The sequence below is a fragment of the Haemorhous mexicanus genome, chromosome 21 (genome assembly GCF_027477595.1).
Source record: "Haemorhous mexicanus isolate bHaeMex1 chromosome 21, bHaeMex1.pri, whole genome shotgun sequence".
Lineage (NCBI taxonomy): Eukaryota > Metazoa > Chordata > Aves > Passeriformes > Fringillidae > Haemorhous > Haemorhous mexicanus.
Window position 1 is genome coordinate 1,287,501 of NC_082361.1, and position 18,720 is coordinate 1,306,220.

The 18,720-nt window shown below is 41.4% G+C and overlaps 1 protein-coding gene across 9 annotated transcripts in view; it reads left to right on the forward strand.

Moving 5' to 3' along the window:
- Nucleotides 1–18,720, forward strand: part of DENND1A (DENN domain containing 1A) — a 147,530-nt gene that overhangs the window by 33,296 nt on the left and 95,514 nt on the right. For all 9 annotated transcript variants that reach the window (XM_059864833.1, XM_059864837.1, XM_059864834.1 and 6 more), the window contains exons 4-5: nt 11,852–11,901; nt 14,734–14,853. In XM_059864833.1, coding sequence (XP_059720816.1) covers nt 11,852–11,901; nt 14,734–14,853 — 170 coding nt within the window. The remainder of the gene's footprint in view (nt 1–11,851; nt 11,902–14,733; nt 14,854–18,720) is intronic.

Consider the following 18,720-nt stretch of genomic DNA (forward strand, 5'->3'; position numbering starts at 1 on the left):
AGTTGTCTTTGACATGTTCAGACCACAATGACATCTACGGTTTAAATCTGTTAAATAACTGTATAAGGGAATATTTTATAGAAAATGTCATAGACAAGGTAACTGAGGAGCCTTACCAAGGGGAGAAAATGCTAATGATTGCTCCAGGCCTCTTGAAATGGGTAAAATGGGGCTTTTTTGAATGGCAGGAGGGACACTGGAGTAGTCTTGAGATACATTTTAAAATACGAGACTGTTTTAACTTGTAGGACTGTTTTATAGTAGTTTTTAAGAACAAAATGTATATGTATGTGTTTGTGGTTTTACCTAGCATGACATCAGTAATTGTTGGTATTATAACCAACAGTTTTCCAGTGCTGGATTTTCAGCATGACCTCAGAATTTAAACCAGATGAGAACTCTTAGTTTTTCTTTATAAGATGCAGTCACTGTAGATAGAAGTATCCTTTCAAAAACCAGAAAAATCCTTCTGTATCACTGTATTTTCTGGTTTGGCTTCCTAATAAAAAGTTAGTAATGAAGTTAATGGTTTTAGGTGGAATCCTGTGCAGTTGGGTTGTTGTGAACACCATCCATAGCAGGTCGCCATATGAATTTTGGCTGCCCGCTGTTTTGAAGATGAATCCCAAGATGAACAGCTCTCCTGGGTTAAATTTAAAGACAAGGAAGTTTGCAGCAAAGATACAAACTTCTATCAGAAACAATATAGCAAATAGTTGTTGTATAAATATATAGAAATAGGAAGTAGTAAAACGATCCATGGAAGGTGTAGGAGGAATTAGACAACCTTGGAAAATGCAGTACGTCTTAAAATACTTCTTTATTTCAAGTAGTGCATCATTTGGTTCCTGACTGTTTTAATCTTTATAGCTCATCTGAAGAGAAAAGGAAGAATGCTGTTGTGATGGTTGCTGTTGTGAGTTGCTCTCAGTGCTATGATGGCTTGTCTGTAATTTGATGAACTATTGTGTGTTCAGTTAATTACTCAAGGAATGACTGAGGTATGCGTGCTTGCAAGCTGGTACTTATGCAGATTGCTACTTCTATTCTGCTGGTAATTTTTCTTTCCACTGGCATTGGAACAGAGTTTATAACAAAACCAACAATCTTTATACATTTATAGATAAACTATAAAACTTTATGGCAGTCTTTATATAGAAACTAATGGTCTTTCTTGTACAGAGTCTATGAGCATTGTGCAAACATTGCACACGGGGAAAAATAAAAAGCACTTTCTTTGTGTCATTGGGAGTTGTGTGATTGGAGAGTCGTTACCCAGTGCTGGCCACGAATGGACCATGAACCCCTGTCTTGGAAAGTCTGTGTGCACTGAGGGCCCGAGCTGCTTGAACAGGGATGGTTATAATCCAGTTGGATATTTCTGAATTGCACATCATCTGAGGATAAACTTTTTACCTTACAGGTTGCATACACAGTATGATAAAACCTGTCTGAAGAGTAATTTACAAAAAGAGCAGTCCTTTTGGGAGCAGGTGAAGTTGGGTGGGAAAGGCTGAGCAGTTAGTCATTTAGAAAATGTAGAAAAGTGGTTCTGGTGTTTTTTGTCTTTAAGCCTGTGGTTGAAGTAGCTGCTGCACATGATCCTATGTGGGAAAGAGCTGAGGTGGAAATGTTTGGTTTCCTGTTTGTGCATCATTGATGGCATTAATTAAATGTCTTTTCACTTATGATATCTGTGTCTGAGAAGTCATAGTGCAGGGCAGGAGTGGTAAAAGTGCAGAAAGCAAGTAGTAATTAACTGGCAATTAATGTTTTGTAGGAGCTCAGGAAGTTACTTGATTTTGTCCTGACAGTACCTGAGGTTATGTTGGACTCTGGAGTCTGTCTGTGAAAACCACACCAAAAGCCAGTGTCTAGAAGTCAGAAGAATGCTGAATAGAAATAGAGGAATAATCGGGTTCAGCTGAGAGGAAGTATGTCCAAGGCACTTTCTAAACCATCTCAGTTCTCTTTGGTGAAAAATTTGAATAGATATTGGAAATTTGCTAAACACAATTTGATTTTACTACGGATGATTCAGTGAGTGCAAATATTACTGGCTACAATTGTATGGCCTTTGTTATACAAGAGGTCAGACTAGATGATCATAATGGTCCCTTCTGGTCTTAAAAATCTGTGAATATATGAATAATTTAAAGCCTGTCCTGCAAAGCCTAATTCGTTGAGGTGGTGATATTAAAATCCTGTGGGACTGCTTGTGTGAGTGAAGGTTGTGGGATCAGGCCTAGAGTGAGTAATCATTATCACTTTGGTTTAAATGTATTGATAAAGGTAGAAAATATTCACTGCAGGCAAAGCTGGCTTTCTTTAAAATGGGAGGTGCTTCAGCATTATTATTTTACTTGGGTTTGGTTGAGGCTGTCAGTAGCAAAATAGTTTTGGAAGTTGTCTTGTACCAGGCTCCTGAACCATTCAGTTTTATACTGGTGCTATTGATCAATTCATAAACCATTTCAAAATTATTCTTTAGAGACTTGTAATATGTAGAAAGCATCTTTGTTTTGTTTAAGAAGAATATGAAATAACATTCAAGGTCCTGCCAGTGGGGGTTTGGGCATGTTAAGGTACAGCCAGCTCATCTCCCTGCACATAAAACTCTTCCTTGCTCTGGCTGGTGGTGGTGTTGGCATGGACAGCAAGTGGGAAGTGCTGTCCCTTGCAAAGGAGGGTTTGTTGGTGGTGGTAGATGACACTCATTGGTATTCACACACCCCATCCCTCACGTGTGTCTGGACAGCAGCATGGAACTGGTGGCATGTCCCAGGGACAAGCTGGACATGACCCTTGTTAAACCGGGGAAGTCCAAGGTTCTTTGCTTTGCACTTGGAAAACTTCAGATTCTGAGTTTGGTCATCTTTGCTCAGATCAGCTCTCCTTTCTTGAAGTAAAAACCACTTTCCAGGGCTAATGAATGTTTTTATAGCTCTCAGGTTTTGACCACAATTCTCCCTAACATATTCTCGTATTTGAAAATCTGGAAGTTGCAGAAATGCTGATCAATGTAAAAAGCTTTATCCTCTTACAACCTTCAGTTGTCTGAAGTGATCACTGACTCCATCTCATCTCTGCAAAATATGTTAGAGAAGTTCTTCTTGCCCTGTGGGCAAGAGTGTCCTCATCATACTCATCATTTTAGTCTTTGTTCTTTAGGGCATTCTCAAACCGATGTGATGGGAACACGAGCCTGAGAAACAGGGCCTTGAGGAGTTCCAAAGTTGGTCAGCTGTTGCCCCCTTTGGGATGATTGTTCAGTTTTGTTACACTTCCTCTTTGCAACAGGCAGATACTACCTGGGTGAGGGAGGTGTTCAACAACTTTGTTAGTGGCAGCTTCAAACCCGTTCCTCAGCAGAGAGGAGCGTCTTGGGCACAGCCCTTGGACAGCGGTGAGCCGCCAGTCCGGGGCTCGCACCAGCTGCTGGGCCGTGGTAGTGCTGTGACAGCTGCATCCTTAGCAGGCAGATTGCATTTCCAGGTAACAACTCTCAAAGTGTTGTTCTGTTTTCTTCTCAGTCTGCTGGCTCTGCTGGGGCTGCTTTCCTCAGTACTCAGGAATGAGCCGTTTGCTCAGTTGTTGGTTTGGATTCCCAGTCCAGAGCTTCTTTCTGCTGAGGGTGTTGCTGGTGGGGAATTATGGTATGAAATGACAAAGGCAATTCAGGATTCTCTTTTGTGACCAGTGCAGGAAGAAATTGAAGTCTAATGTTCATCTCTCACAGTTTTTAATGCTTTGAGTTTCTATAAAAGACCTTTTCAGGGAAATTACTTCATTTTGCAGTGGGAGATGGTAGAATTTCTCTAATACGGAAATGGCAGAAATGTGATTCCAGAGACCCCCTGTGCACAGAGGCAGAGGTTGGTGAATCCTTACCTTGTCCTCTTAGACACAAAATTCTGCTCTTGGCTTTAAAGTGTTCCAACATTGCAAGTTTCTGCACATCCTTTTTCTTGAGCAAGAGATGGGAGTTGATTTGTAATGATATTTACTATTTGTTGAACTAAGTTGTTTGTTTTTTTGGTGTTCTTTTTTTTTTGGTAACATCCTAGGGATTAATTTTTTCTTTAATTCAGTTTCCCATCTGTTGTGCTTGGATGTGGCAGAAGTGTATATGAAAATTTGCACCCAGCTAGAAGAGATTACAGTCTTTTAAAAAGTCAAAACTGTTTGTGGGTTTTTTCCTACCTTATGAAAAATGAATCTCCTGTTGGGACTGAACTACAGTGCAGATTTATAAAGGTGTAATGTAGTTACATGGGCGGGTTTTGATTTTAGGTTTTAATTTTGGTTTGGAGCTCTGGCCATTCTCTTTTAATACATTATATTTGTGAGAATGAACTCCTGTGGCTTGCATTATCTGACTATAGCAAAGATGAAATCTGGCTGTGTATATGACTGAAAGTCTTAACTGGAGCAGTGCTGCCACAATAGTGTCCTGTGATGATAAAGTTTGTATTTGAGGAACAGAGCTCTTTTTTGGGTGCTGCAGCAGACAGTGCTTCCAGGTATTTCCTTGCCTGTGTTTGGGGAGGCTGCCCAGTGGATGGGGCAGTGGTGATTAGCAAAGCCTGATCCTGCCCAGTTATGTAAACAGAGCATTTCTTTCACACACATCTTGTTAACTCTCTGCTGCAGACCTTTATTGGTGCTTCTTCAATAATTTGTTTAAACTATGCAGTACAGATTCCTTATTTTAGCACTAAGACTTACAAAGGCTTCTTTTAGCAGCCTTTAATTTCGTACTTATGTATGTGACATAGCCTGTGGCTGTGATCTCTGCTGTGAATCTGCAGTTGTTTTGGGATGAAAGCAGAAGGCAGCTGGAAACTCAGTAGCTACATCTAGCTGTCTACCTAGAGAAGGCCTTGATTTCAAGTTTATCTAAACAAGCTCGACTAATCCCAACTATCTGGGGGGATCCACTGTCAAAACAAGCAGCATGGCCCTAAGGCAAACACAACCATACAGAAATGAAGGCTGGGACTTCCAATACTCCAATGACTGCATACTGGAGGCTTTTTTTCCTGAAAAGAGAGTAAGAGAGGTGCAATTTGCATAATGCCTTTTCATCAGGAACTTTTGGAAAGCTGACAGAGGTCCAGCTTATAGCGCTGTAGCCACAATACAGAGTCTATAGGAGAATCCTTGAATGACCTGACCATATTGAAAGAAAAAATGAAAGCATCGAAGTATAGCCAAGTGAGTGTGGAAAAGAGGGCTGCTGCATTGTCTAACATCTGCTCTACTTCTCGTTAGTTTTGTTCTTCGGTATTCTATGTGGACTTTGGAGAAACCTAAGACAGCCTAACATGAATCCTATAATCTTCCTTCTGAATATTTATGTAGTGTGCCAGCCTCTAAGCTGTCCTTTGCATCTTCCTACTTCCCCCTCATTTTCATGCTCTCAAATGAGGCCAACATTTCAAAAGCTAAATAAATGTTTGTGAATGTTTATAAAAGATTTGCATAAATTTGTCCTTGTTTGACAAAGATCACTTTTTTCTTATGCCAGTTCTGAAATATTTTAAAGGTTTCAGTGCTTGTCTTGACAACAAAGTCCTGCCTCAGAGAACAATGATTGCTGATTAAGTGGGTATGTGCTCGGAGCTGAATAGAGCGATGGAGGCGAAGGCTGAAAAGGCCACTCATCTTAAGCCAGAATTATAATATTTAACAAATGCTAATCCAAGGATAGATTTAAAGCTTTGGTTTTGGTGCAGTGTACCTGTGCAACTTACGGGCAGAGCAGGATATGATTATCTTTTCACAGCTAATAGTGCTCACCTCATTTCTGCTAAATCTGCAAGTGAAAATACCCCTCGCTTTTAGTAATTAAATGTTTAAAATACATTGAATTGAATCAGTGTTCCAGCTCTCTGCTATTGACACTTCTTACCTTTACCAATTGATCACTGTTTATGCACATAATTGGACCTGATTTTTTTTACCCCTGTTAGTATAATTTTTCAATTATTTGTGATTTAAGACTGGAACAGTTATTCAACAGTACAACAGTAGCTGTAGATTTTTTTTTTTAGCTAAAATCTATTTCTCTTAGAATGAAACTAAATCTCTGCTTTTACTGAAGGGATTTTAAAGACATTTGTTGAAGAGATCTCTTTGAAAAACTGCTTAAATATTTAGTTCAGCTTTTCTTTCAGATTTTTTTTTCTACTGGAGAAAAGTAATAGTTGCTCCTGTTCTTTTGTTCTATGAGTTGAGAGGTTGAAGTTGTCATTAAGGCAAAAACTAGAGCTACTTCTCTGACACAGTTTTTATCACATCTGCTAGGCCTGTGTCCCAGGAGGAGCTGAGCAGAGCCCGGAATTCAGCCCAGGCCCATTATCTGCTGCTTCTGCGTGTGTTGGAAAAGGAGCGAGACCTCGGGGAGGCTTGGAGCCTCCTCCCGTGTAATGTCCAAATCAGATTTGAAGGACTGGTGGCAGGAAAGCTTTGGCCTTGGGGTGTGAATTCTAAGAAACAGAGTCACAATTAGGTTTAAAAAATGCAGGGATTTTGAGCTTTATCTTGAAATATGTTTTTAGTAATGCAAGGAGAAAAGTTGCCCATCTGTGCACATATTTTGTACGTTTAAAATATTTAAATGCTAGCAGGCCTCAATATGCTTAGGAAATGTTATTTATCTCCTGCTCTTCCTGTTTCCAGCATTGTGGAGATGCATGTTGGGTTTTTTTTTGTTTGTTTGTTTGAAACAGTGTTTTCCTGAGAACAATCAGTTTCCTTCAGTGAAATGATGTTGTTTTGTGTGGCCCTGTTCCCCTGCTCACCCTCAGACAGGAACAGGCGACTTTGGGAGAAAAACCCTCCCCTAATTCAAGCTTTAGAACTGCTCAGAAAGAGCTGGTGGATTTCTGGAGCACAGAACAAATGGATAATCTAGTGCTATAAAGTTGTATTGGAATACCAGTAGAATTAAAATGTAGAGATAAAACTAAATTTAAGCAATTTAAAGTCATTCTGTTAAGCAAATTATGTCCAGATTTTTTTGGGCATAGAACATTCTTTTAAAGAACTGATGAAAATAATTTATTTAAATATTTAGTACATTACAAAATTCAGTAATGCTCAGTAAGGATATAAGGCATAAAAAGATTTTATTGCAAAATCAATGCAAGATGAAATGTGACATAAATATTTTAAACAAGCAATGATTTTTAAAAAAGAATCTGTGTTGTACCAGTTTTCTCAAAACCAGAAAAACCTTTAGAACTTAGAGAAATTTTGGGTTTAAGGTTATTGTTTGCTTTTTTGAATTCTTAAACCTATTATTCTCTAGCAGTGGATCATTTAATTAATTGTTAGCTTAAAATTATCCAAAGAGATGAATTAAATACAAGAGTAGATTACAATTCTGTGGGTATAGGAGACATTAATGGGCAACCTAAGTTTAATTGGATAATATTTTGCTTCAGTTAATCTCTTAGCACTTTTTAATGCTGTATTAAGATTTCTGTAGTGTTTAAATTTGATGCTGCAGAATTCTGAGGAGCAGTAAAGTCACCAGTAGCTGCTCCCTGGCCAGGTGGGGATGCTGTTCCCTGTGCTCACACACCCTGAGCCCATCAGCCTGGGCGCGTTTCTCTTCTGGGCCCTCCTTGTTCTCCAGTTTCTCCTCCATCCTTCCCCAGTCTGTTGATGTTCTTGGGAGTCTCTTGGTGTCCCTCCATGGCAGAGGGAGTGTTTCATGCTGCTGTGCTGGGTTCAGATGGCCTTTCAAGCTGGGTGAGAAGTGTCTCCACCCTCTCTGGAGTGTTTCATTTGCAGTATCCTCAGCTGTACTTAGCCCCAGGTGTAAGGGCAAGGAAATGAAACAGCAATCCCCCTTTTTCATCATAATCATCTCTTCTCCATGGAAAACTCTTCTCACTGGCCATGCTCTGTTCTCTTGTAACATATACTTGTGGGGGTTTGGGTTCCTTCCCTTCCAGCTCCCCTCCAGGATCCACAGCTGCAGGTCCAGTCTCTGCTCTGGGTTGTTCTTCCAGTTTCAGCTAGATTTTCCTCAGGTTGGTTTGTGTGGTGTGTTTCCCTGCTCTGACTCCCATTCCTATGGAAGTATCACACTTTAATCATTCAGCATTTCCCACAGATCTCCTGGTATTCTAATTTCTTTTCTGTCCCACTTCTCCCTACACTTCTTGTTCCTTTTGCCTCTCTGGTGTCTCGTGCATCTTTCTAGGAGCAGATCCTTTGCAGCAGACCCTTCTCTAGCCCAGCCATTTGCAATCATTTTTCAGTGCAGTTTTATTTAATTGCAGCTGCATGTGGGATATTTGTTAGTGATGTTCATTTGAGCAGAAGTGAAGCAACCCACTGTATTTAAGAGAATCTGAAGTTGTTCTGTTGATTTGGAAGAGGGAGCATACGGTGAAGGGTTTAAAAATAAAAAAGACTTCAGCTCCAGCTTGCATATTAAATTCACAAGTGAATGTGCACATTTTTTCAGCATTGTTGAGCTTTCTTTACTGTTTGGTTGTGGCAGGGAGATGGTTTGGGACACGAGCCCGGTGTGTACTGTGTGTGCTTCCCAGCCTGGCTGCCAAGTCTGTCCTGTTTTCCTGTGTAGGAGAGCCTTGCAGAGCCTGCCTCACCTTCAGAGGTGGCTGTGACACAAAAGGGCTGAGCGTGGTGTTCCTGCCTCATTTATTGTGAAAACTTTGCTACCGAAACCAAACTTAATCAATGAGCTCTGTGTTGTCTCCGATAAGTTATGTACTGGCTTTATTGATTGGGAAGGATTTTAGCAAACCCACGTGGGGTTTATAATGTCAGCAGTGTTTTGATTATGAAAAGAGTTGGAACCTTGGGACGGGGAGCCAGGTGGTGCCTGTGCTGCAGCCCCGGTGCCGCGGCTGCGCCGCCTCCCTCGGGACACAGTTCATGCCCTGCACTTTAGCTCTGGTGGCTGGCTGCTGGAGATGCACTTTTTGCTCATTAAAATGTTAAAAATCAAACTGCATGTAAAAAGATTTGTGAAAATATAAACTTGGGGATTGATCCAGAAAACTGGCGTGTGGTCCCCTGGAGACCCCGGCGGCAGCTCCCAGGTAATTTGCGTGGAGCAGCTGGCTGTCCTGCATTGCTGGGGGATTCTGCTCTTCTTTTCAGGGGCTCTTGCTTTACAGGCATTTGTGCAGGTTTTTCTTTAAAATAGCCATAAGGGAATAAAACAAAAGCCAAACTATTGATACTTCCTCTGTGCTTCGTGTTGGGTTTAAAAAAAAAAATATTATAAGATGTTGACATGGAGCAATTGTAGGTTTTGCTTTATTTTGTCTGAAATCATAAAGAAATGAAGGATTTTCTAGGTCATAAGTAATAAGCTATAGAGGTTGGTAGAATGTTGCATATGAATGATGTAGGTATTGCTTATCTTTCAAACTGAGGAGTATTAAAAGAATTAAAAAACCCCCAGCATTATATTTAGAGTAACAAGCTTGCAACTTGAGCAAAAATGGGATAGTTCTCCAGTAACTGTTTCCTTACATGCAAAAGATCAGCAGTTTTCCTAATTAAAAATTAATTCTACATATGGTATTTATATTATTTTATTAGCTACCATTGAAAAATAAGTCTGCAGTTAACCTGTGCTAGTCTCAGTGTTTTTGTTTGTGAATCGAGGCAGATAAGAATTGGTGTATAATGAACAGCAAATTATGTTGAATGACATTGTAAAAGTCAGATAATAATATCACTGTAAAATCTTTCTTTAAAAGAGAAGGCAGAGTAATACAGAGCCAATATATGGCCTGTTTATGTGAACATTTCCTTTGCTGAGTTTAGGAAGCTGTAAATATCAAGGAATAAGTGCAGAGTAAGTTCTGAGTAATGCACTTCTCCTGTGACACCATGCTGATGAGATGCTGAATGTTTTATTATGGGAATGGTTTTACTTGCAGTTACAGGAATTATTCAAGTCATCAAAATAATGGGGAGAATATATTGGGCCATTTTGAGGTGACTGATGGCTTTGTCCTCTAGCACTATTTTATTTCAGAATGTTATGTATCTATATGAATTTGTTTCTGAAAATCAGTGTGTATTGATAAGGTCAATAGAGATACAGGCACTTTGTTCTCCTGGTATAATAATTTCACAATTTTAGAATTCTTTTGTAGGTTGGTTTGTTTGTTTGTTTGCTGGCATTTTGCACCGTAAGAGTTCAGTTGTGGCAAAGGACCACTGTTCAGTAGTTAAACTTTGTCCAGATGCAGTTTCTGTGCCCGAGCAATTGGAGTTGTTCAGCTTGTGAAAATCAGTGAGATTCTGCACCAGGGGGAACCTGATCATATTAATGAGACCTTTACTATCAAGGCATTACTTTGTATCAAAATAGAGATTTCTGCAGAGTTTACTCTGCAATCTCCATAGCTCCTTCCCAAGTTTCCTGCTGCAATTCAAAGGAGGAGACGTCTTTGCTCTACATGGCATTCTTCAGTAGATCCTTTCTTGTTCTTTAAAAACAGGAGGTTGTTAAATAATCTATCAATAAACTGTCAAGAAGTCAAAGTTTCCATATCTGTTTTTGTCTGAAATCCTCAGAACTTGCCACATTTGAGTTGTCAAGAAACCTCCAAAGAAGAGTGTGAGCAGTTGAGCCTGAAACCACGGCTCAGGATGGGCTGTGCTTGTTTGAATTATGCAGGAGGAACATGTTCCTGCAAGGGAGTCAATATGTTTTGTGCTTCACTGGAGAGGTTATTAGATTGATGGAGTTTATTTGGGAATGATGGCATTTGGCTTAGAAATAAATGAAGCAAGAAGCAGCTACTTAGTTATTGATGATAATTTATTGCTATTGGTCAGAAAAGTGTTGATTTTATCAGAGGGTTTGTTGTTTGTTCGGGGTTCTGAAAGCAGAAATGGAATTTACACTTCAGGACCTGAAATATTGAAGTGTGAAGGAGAATGAGCAATGAATTGGCTGTAGGAAAGATCTGTAAACTGAGAGAGCTTTATGGTGTCTTGTGGGTTACAGAATTTTGAAGATCTAATGGTTTGCTTTTGTCTATGAGCACAACTGTTTTGGGACTAACATTTTTCTGGTTTTGCCTCTGTAGTGACTGTATTTGTTTAATGTTGTAAAGTTGGGAATGATTAATTTATCTGCTGATCATGTTTTCACTTTTCATATTCATCCTTTTCTTTGCTCTCATGCTTAAATGCTTTTCTGTCTGTGGTGCTGTTTTGCAACTTCTAGAAAATGGTTTGTAGGTTAAACAATCCATATCAGTTTTAATACACGTTATTTTTATCAGTTTTTTAAATCTGAGATTTCCTTTCTTATAGCAGTAGGCAACATTAAACATTCCTGCTATGAGACCTATTGGCTTCATCTTTTGTTATTTATCTTGCTGATGTTAGGAAGTATTCTCTAATCCCCAGCCCTCTGTTCCTAGGTAACAGTCAAAGCTGTGCCAGCAGAAGTGGTCCTGCCAGGCCAGGCCCATGTGGGTTGGTGTTATTCACTCTGATCCATATGGTCAGGGTAGGCACTGTCCCCAGAGAGGTGTTAACACTCAACAACCCAACCTCCTCCTCCTCTTTGGAGAATTGCTGGATGGCTCCTGCTGCCTGCCCATGTGTGAATCTTGATTAATTTTTCATTTTTAATGAAGTTTGATCATGTTTATTATTTCACATGATTGACTGCCTGGTACTACTTCCATGTAATTGATAAAGCCCATATTTCTTCATCTGTCTTTTATTTCTTCAGGGCAAACTTGTGAAATTGTGTGATGTGGTTAATATTAGATTTATTGGTCCCCATAGATGTATAAATTATCTTTTTTTTTTCTCTCTCTCTCTACAGGAAGTTCTACAGACTCTGACCAAGTTTTGTTTCCCCTTCTATGTGGACAGGTATTGTTAGCTTTTCAAACTTTACAAGAAAATAAGCTTGTCAATAAAACCCCTGTAGAAAATAAAAGCCATACCATTCATAGTGTTCTGTCTGTGTGACTGGGACTTAAAGCACCTGAGTGCAAATTATAGTCTCAGAATCACTTTTTCCTGGGGTTTTTATGGGCACCATGAAACAAAAAGAAATTTTAAAAGTTGGAGTTGTTTGGTGGGAGTACTCTGAGGGCATTTTTTTTACTTTTGCACAATGCTTGGATGGAAAATGCTTGGGTAGGAATTGTCAAATATGCATATTAATAGCAAAGCTTTGTCTGCTTGTGCATTTTATTTCTTAATGGCCAAATTTTGGGTGGAACAATTCATGAAATGCTTTACATTTGAAGGCCTCTTGATGTTGCTGGAATGCTGCTGCTTTACTTGACAGCTACTTCAGGTGACTTCTGATTTTGGGGGAGAAATTGTAAAGTGAATGTGAGAAGATCTGAGAACATTACGTCCTGTAATTTTGGGAACTGTAGAACCTTTTTAGTTTTGCATTTACTGTGAGTTATTCTTGATGGTTTTGTGAAAAGAACAACAATTGAAATTTTGAAAGACTGCACCAGTGCTCATCTCATCTCTGAGCATCACTTAATTGGTCAGAATGTCTTGTCTTCATCAGCTGAGACACAGAATGGTGTGGGTTGAGGGAATTGACCTTTCCTGTGATTAAACTGCTGCAAGTCTTTTTCTCATTTTAGAATTTGGAATCCCTGTTTTACTGCTCATCCTTTCATTTCCTAAGGGCTGGAAGCAGGGAAATACTCATACATTTTTCTCATGTATTTGTTTCTACTAGAAATAGTTATGCTTTTTGTGTGTAGATTTATTGTACCTAGGGGTTTTGTTTGTTTTGTTGGTTTTGGTTTTCCTCAGCAATATAGCATTTTGAAAGATAGAACACTGAAAACCCATATGGGGTGCAAATGAGAACATAATGAAAAGTGATTCCCATTTCTGGATCCACTTGCTTGTCTGAATATCACAGACTGTCACTGAAGTGAAAGACTGCAAGCCAGCCAGTTAGAAGGAAAAGGAGACATTGTCACCCAGAACACACTTAATAATTTGGGGTGGAGAGTGGGCTTCCCCCACTGCAGGAGGCAGAGCACACCCAGGCTAAGGCTGTGGCCTTGAAGGAGATGCTTGTGCTCTTTTTCTTCTGGGTGTACAAACAGGCAGTGGTGGCACTGGAGGTTCTGGCTCTCAGGGGCACAGACACTCCATTCTTTTTGCACTGATCCTGTTCATGTGTTGTGGCCACTGGTCAGACCCCCAGGGACTGGTTGGCCATTCCTCCAGGCAGTGGCCAGGAGTTTGCTGCTGCTGTGGTGGTGGAATGAGGCAGAGGCTCTTCTCCAGCTGCAGGAGTGCAGAGCTGCTCCTTGGTCCTGCTCCCTGCCAGGATTGTGTTGGTCAGGTGTGGGTGCTGGCAGGGGTTTTATGGAAATCACTGCTCTCCCCTTCCCTCCAGCCATAACTTCTGTCTGTCCCCTTGGAGATGAGATTTTTGCTGCTTCCATCCTCTAAGGCTCTAAATAGACCTTCTGCCCATTTGAAAGCAGAGCTGTGAATCTGAAGGGCTGATACTAAAATCTTAGGAAGAGCACTTTTTATGTGGGGAAGTTTATCCTTCCCTGTGAAAAACTGGCACCGAACTTGAGCAGGACCTGTCAGCAAGGTTTGCTTTCTCCAGGTCACATGAATGCAGGACTCTCTAGGTTTGCTCTGGAGGAACTCACCAGCTTGTCTGAGTTGTTTAATAAACAAGCTTCTCCCTGCTGCTAATGAAACGTGTTTTTTCCCCCATTCCATAATTTTAATTGTCAGTTCTAATGCTATTTCTCACACACGCTCTGCTCTCAACCTTGTTAAAATTAAGCATATAATCCCCTTTTAAAACACCATACTAAAATCACCATAGTAACATTACATCCAAGCTTTACAGATAAAACACACCACCAGTGAGGGATTTTTGGGTATCCCCAGCAGCTCAGTGTGCTTTATGGAAGTAGTTGCTCTGCTGACATTTAGATTTCAGGAGGATGATAGTACTCACACTGGCTAATTCTCAGACTGTTGGAGTGCTTTAAATATCTGTCTTTTTGTTCATCTTCATCACAGCATGTTTTCCCTTCCCTGTTTGGAATCCACTGAAGGATTCTTCTTTCTAAGCTGGACAGTGACATCTTTCCCATTTGGATCCAGCTTTTATTTTTGCAAGTCTGTTTTTCCTTTGTTTCTTCTAGGTACTGAGTGTGTACTCTCCCACAAAAATTGTGGTTTTGCATGTGGTGTCATAGAAGAGAATATTTTAGGGCCTGTGGCTGTTGTTTAAGTGGCTTTGAATTTACCAGGGCATTTGTTGCAGTTGGTAGGAGTGACTTGTAAAGCTGCATGTCAGTGCAAGTCCGATTTCTCAGTTCTCAGAAAACCTAAAAAAACCCCAGAACATGACCTGAAATAAGTCTTAATTTCCTATAATTAGAAGTATTTGGGTTATATGAGAGAACATGGGGTTGGTTGCTGGTTGATAACCAGAACCATTTTCTTTTAAAGATAAGCTCATTATTAGTATCCTCCCACACTTCAAAAATGGGAAAAATAAACCACAACCCCCCCACTCCTCCCTCATCAAGCGTATTTAAGCTTCTGGAGGGTGCATACTTTTTAGTTAATTTTTCAAAAAAACTCTGCTGAAAGAGGAAATGTTATAGGTTCAATGACTTGGATGTGATACTTCACACAGAGTTAGCTCAGCAGTAATTTTTCTCTCCTGCTCTCTGTTTGCAGCCATGCCATTAACCAAGTTGGGCAGAACTTCACCTTTGTGCTCACAGACATTGACAGCAAGCAGAGGTTTGGGTTCTGTCGCTTATCTTCGGGGGCCAAGAGCTGCTTCTGCATCTTAAGGTAGGTCTGTGCTGTGGCTTCTGCCTGGCTGCAGGAGCAGTGTTTGACTTTGCAGTTACACTGCAATTTCCATTTCCAGCTGGTCAGAATTGTTCCCCTGTCTGGTCCTCAAAGTCACTGTTCTTCTGCACAAGCAGTGCAAAATCCCCTGCACTTGGAGTTCCTCTGTAGATAACTGGATTTGTTTGTAGTCAACGTTCTGGAGTTAACAACGTGGAAAAAAGTCTCTCTGCAGTAATTTGATATGACATAGCATGATGGCAGCTGTTATCTTTAGCTGTCACAACTGATCTTGTTAAGACATTTTGTGGACATTTGTACATGCAAGTTTTATTAACAAAACATCTGTTGGTAACTGAGAGGATGTCACTGATGCTCTCCACAGCCCCACAGTTTTGTGTGTGAGCTTTCCTCTGTCCTGTTGAAGGTTTTGTGAAGCTTGGCATAGTAAAGACTGTCAGGGGAAGTTGGAACTATGCATTTCACAGAAAATGGGCCAAGAGGCTCTATCTGAGTAGTTTTTGATAACTTCCCACAGCCATGTTGGAATACAGTCCAGAAATGATGCCAGTAAAATCAATTTTGATGTCCACCAATATTTTAGTTCCATTAAGAACTTCCAGGGAGTGAAGATTTTTATGTGGCAAATGGTCTGTCTTGTTTTAAGCACATTTAAGAATTGCCTATCTTCTACTTTCTGCTTTTTGTGTGTTCACGAGGAATTGGAAGGTGAGGAACAGTAGCCCAGGTGAGGAACAGTAGCCCAGGTAAGGGACAATTGCCCAGCTGAGTCCCCAGCTCAGAGGGGACTGAGGGCAGCCAGGGAGGTGACAGCACGGCTGGGGCTGAAGCCTCCCAAATGAGGAGACTGCTCTGTGAGCAGCTGGACACATCTGTCAGGGCCATCCCTGGCTGGCTTTGCACGGGACCCAGCCAGGGTGAGGGCAGAGGAACAGAGGAGCTTCTCTTTGTCCCATGTGGGGCACCTGAGAGTGGAGCCCTGGGTGTGTCTGATGTGCCCCTCTGAAGCATTCCGGGGGGACATTGCAAACTACAAGGTCACCTCTCCTTGCAGGGGGCTGCACACAGCAATGCCATGGAATGGGAGCTTAATATTTGGAGAAATTGTGAGATCTACCCAAATTGCTAATTAATTGAGTGGGAGGCAGAGTGACAGGTGTTTGCTCAGTATCTTCTTCCATTCTGTCTGTGCTGTAGCAGACATTTCAGCTATTATTAGCTCTGGCAGTCCAGCAGCAGGGACTGGATCCTGCAGGCAGGAAGGTGTTTCCCAGCTCTTCCCACAGAGCTGCTCCCCTGTGCAGTTGGGTGCTGATTCCCTCAGTCTCCTGCGGGCAGTGTCTGCTTACAGAGGGTAACTGCCTGATCAATGTCAAATTAAAGGAGAAACACAGTTTTAAAAAGAAAATCTGAATAAGGAATAGTCTGGGTCCCTTCTTCATCCCTCCTGGATAAGAGTTCTTTGCTGTCAGCTCCCTTATGTTGAGTGAGTGCCAAGAAGAAATGGAGGAGTTCTGTTGTAGTTAAATGCCTTCTGCTTCAACTCATAACCAAAAAAACCCAACCACAGTGGATGAATTGGGACTCTTCACTTCCTTCCTGTTGCTTCTTCTGTGCACTGATGAGAAAAAGAAAGCTCATCATTAATGCAAGTTCATGCAAGTTTGAGAGGATAATAAAGACTGTAAATCAGCAATACATGAAATCACTTCCTCTATTCCCAGCACTGCAGCTCCCATTATTGATGTGAATCTTCTCAGTGTCCTTTATGTACTAAAGGATGGTGCATGGTAAATGGGTGGGGGAAAACATGCTGCAAAATGGGAGAATGATAAATAAGAGCAAATGGGGATGAAAAGAACGTTTGTTTAATTGTTTTTAAATTACAGATTGGATGGCAGCAAGCTTCAAGTGTTCCTTGCTATGCTCAGCAGCAGTGTAAGAACTAAGTTATGGTGTTTATTGCTAGAGATGATATTCACAGGCTTAGCAGGGATTTTATGGGTCTGGCCATGGTAAAATGGTTTGGAGGTGGAAAATCATCACGTGTTTAGATTAGTTATTGTAGAGAAACTGCAGAAAAAAGAAATTCTTTTCACTCTGAGAGTGCTTGAAAAAATTTCTGCAATGTCCTGGAAGCAGAGTACTCTAGGGCCAGAAGTCAGGCTCTGGACTTGAGCTTTGAAGTGACCCAGAGGCTTTTCCCTGTGGATGCAGAGCACAGCGAGGCACCTCTTGGAGTTCAGTAGCAGCGGGGTTATCCTGTGGCCAGCAGAGAGGCAATTCCATTTGGCAGGGAGCTGCTTGGGCTGTGTTAACCAATACTGCTTGGAAACCTGCTTTTGAGGTGATCACCACAGCGCTTTTCCTGCTCTAGTAGCTCACACAGATTGATGAGCTCTCTGATCATTTTGAAACCTGCTTTTCCTGGTGTTCTGTGGTGTTTTCAAAGTAGAGCCACTCCATCCAGTGTCGAACCTGCCACTCTTCTTGGGTTCCCCCTCCCTGCCCCGCTTTTGTCGCTCAGGTGAAGCCGCGGGGCCCGGCTGGGGTGACCTGAGCGGCTGCGCTGCGGCGGCGGCGCCAGCAGAGGGCGCGCGGGGGCGCAGGTACGGCCCAGGTGAGCGACAGAGCCCGGAGGGATTGGGGTGAGCCCAGGTGAGCGACAGGGCCCGGAGGGATTGGGGTGAGCCCAGGTGAGGGACAGAGCCCGGAGGGTTTGGGGTGAGCCCAGGTGAGGGACAGAGCCCGGAGGGTTTGGGGTGAGCCCAGGTGAGCGACAGAGCCCGGAGGGATTGGGGTGAGCCCAGGTGAGCGACAGAGCCCGGAGGGATTGGGGTGAGCCCAGGTGAGCGACAGAGCCCGGAGGGATTGGGGTGAGAACAGGTGAGGGACAGAGCCCGGAGGGATTGGGGTGAGCCCAGGTGAGCGACAGAGCCCGGAGGGATTGGGGTGAGCACAGGTGAGTTCTCATGGCACACACCCACATCTCCCAGGAAAATTGGAATTCCAGACTACTTTTTTCAATGAAATATGGTACAAAACTTTAAATTATTTTAAACTTTAAATTATTTTAAAGTTAAATTTATTTATTATTGCTTTTGAATTATTTTCTTTACAGTCGTGTAAGAGCTGATGTCCAGTCATCAAATTCTGTGTTCTAATTTAGGAATGTCACCCAAATGTTTTTTCTTTCTAAGGCTTTATTTAAGGATTTCAGGATTTTGGCTGCAATGGGGTAAATCCTAATAGCTATCCATTAAGAGGCTGAATTTTTATTGTTTCTCTGTAATTTCACATCAGATTTCACATGGGCTTTTCAGTGAGAACAGTGTAGATAGTTCTGGATTAAGTGAAGAGCTCTGGTCTTTTATTTTAAAAGAAAAGAAAGGAAAACCCAAGTTTGTGTAATTTTGCTTTGATTCACAAACTTTCTGGGCAAAGTTACTGGTTTGCAAAGGTCCCATGTTTGCAACTGTGCTTTCAGTTTTACTGAATTTGAAGTTTTTGTTGGGTTATTCAGGTTTTGTACACAAACCGAAATCATTCTTTTGAAGTGAAATGCAGAAACATTTGTGTGGAAATCCCTCTCGGCCAAAATAGCTGAGCTCTGCACCACTTTTTTTCTAAGATAAAAAGAAATGAATCCATAATAGTTTGTGACAGATGGCAGAAAATGTAACTAACTGAATGTGATTCTGTATGGAGTTATTTGAGGTTTTTGGTGTGATTTGTTGTGAGTTCCTCTCCTCCCCCCTTTCCTTCCCTTTGATTGCAGTCTTTGTCCATTTATTCTTAGGACAGAATAAGATTTCTGAGCAGGGGCCTCTCTTGTGGTGCAAAGTG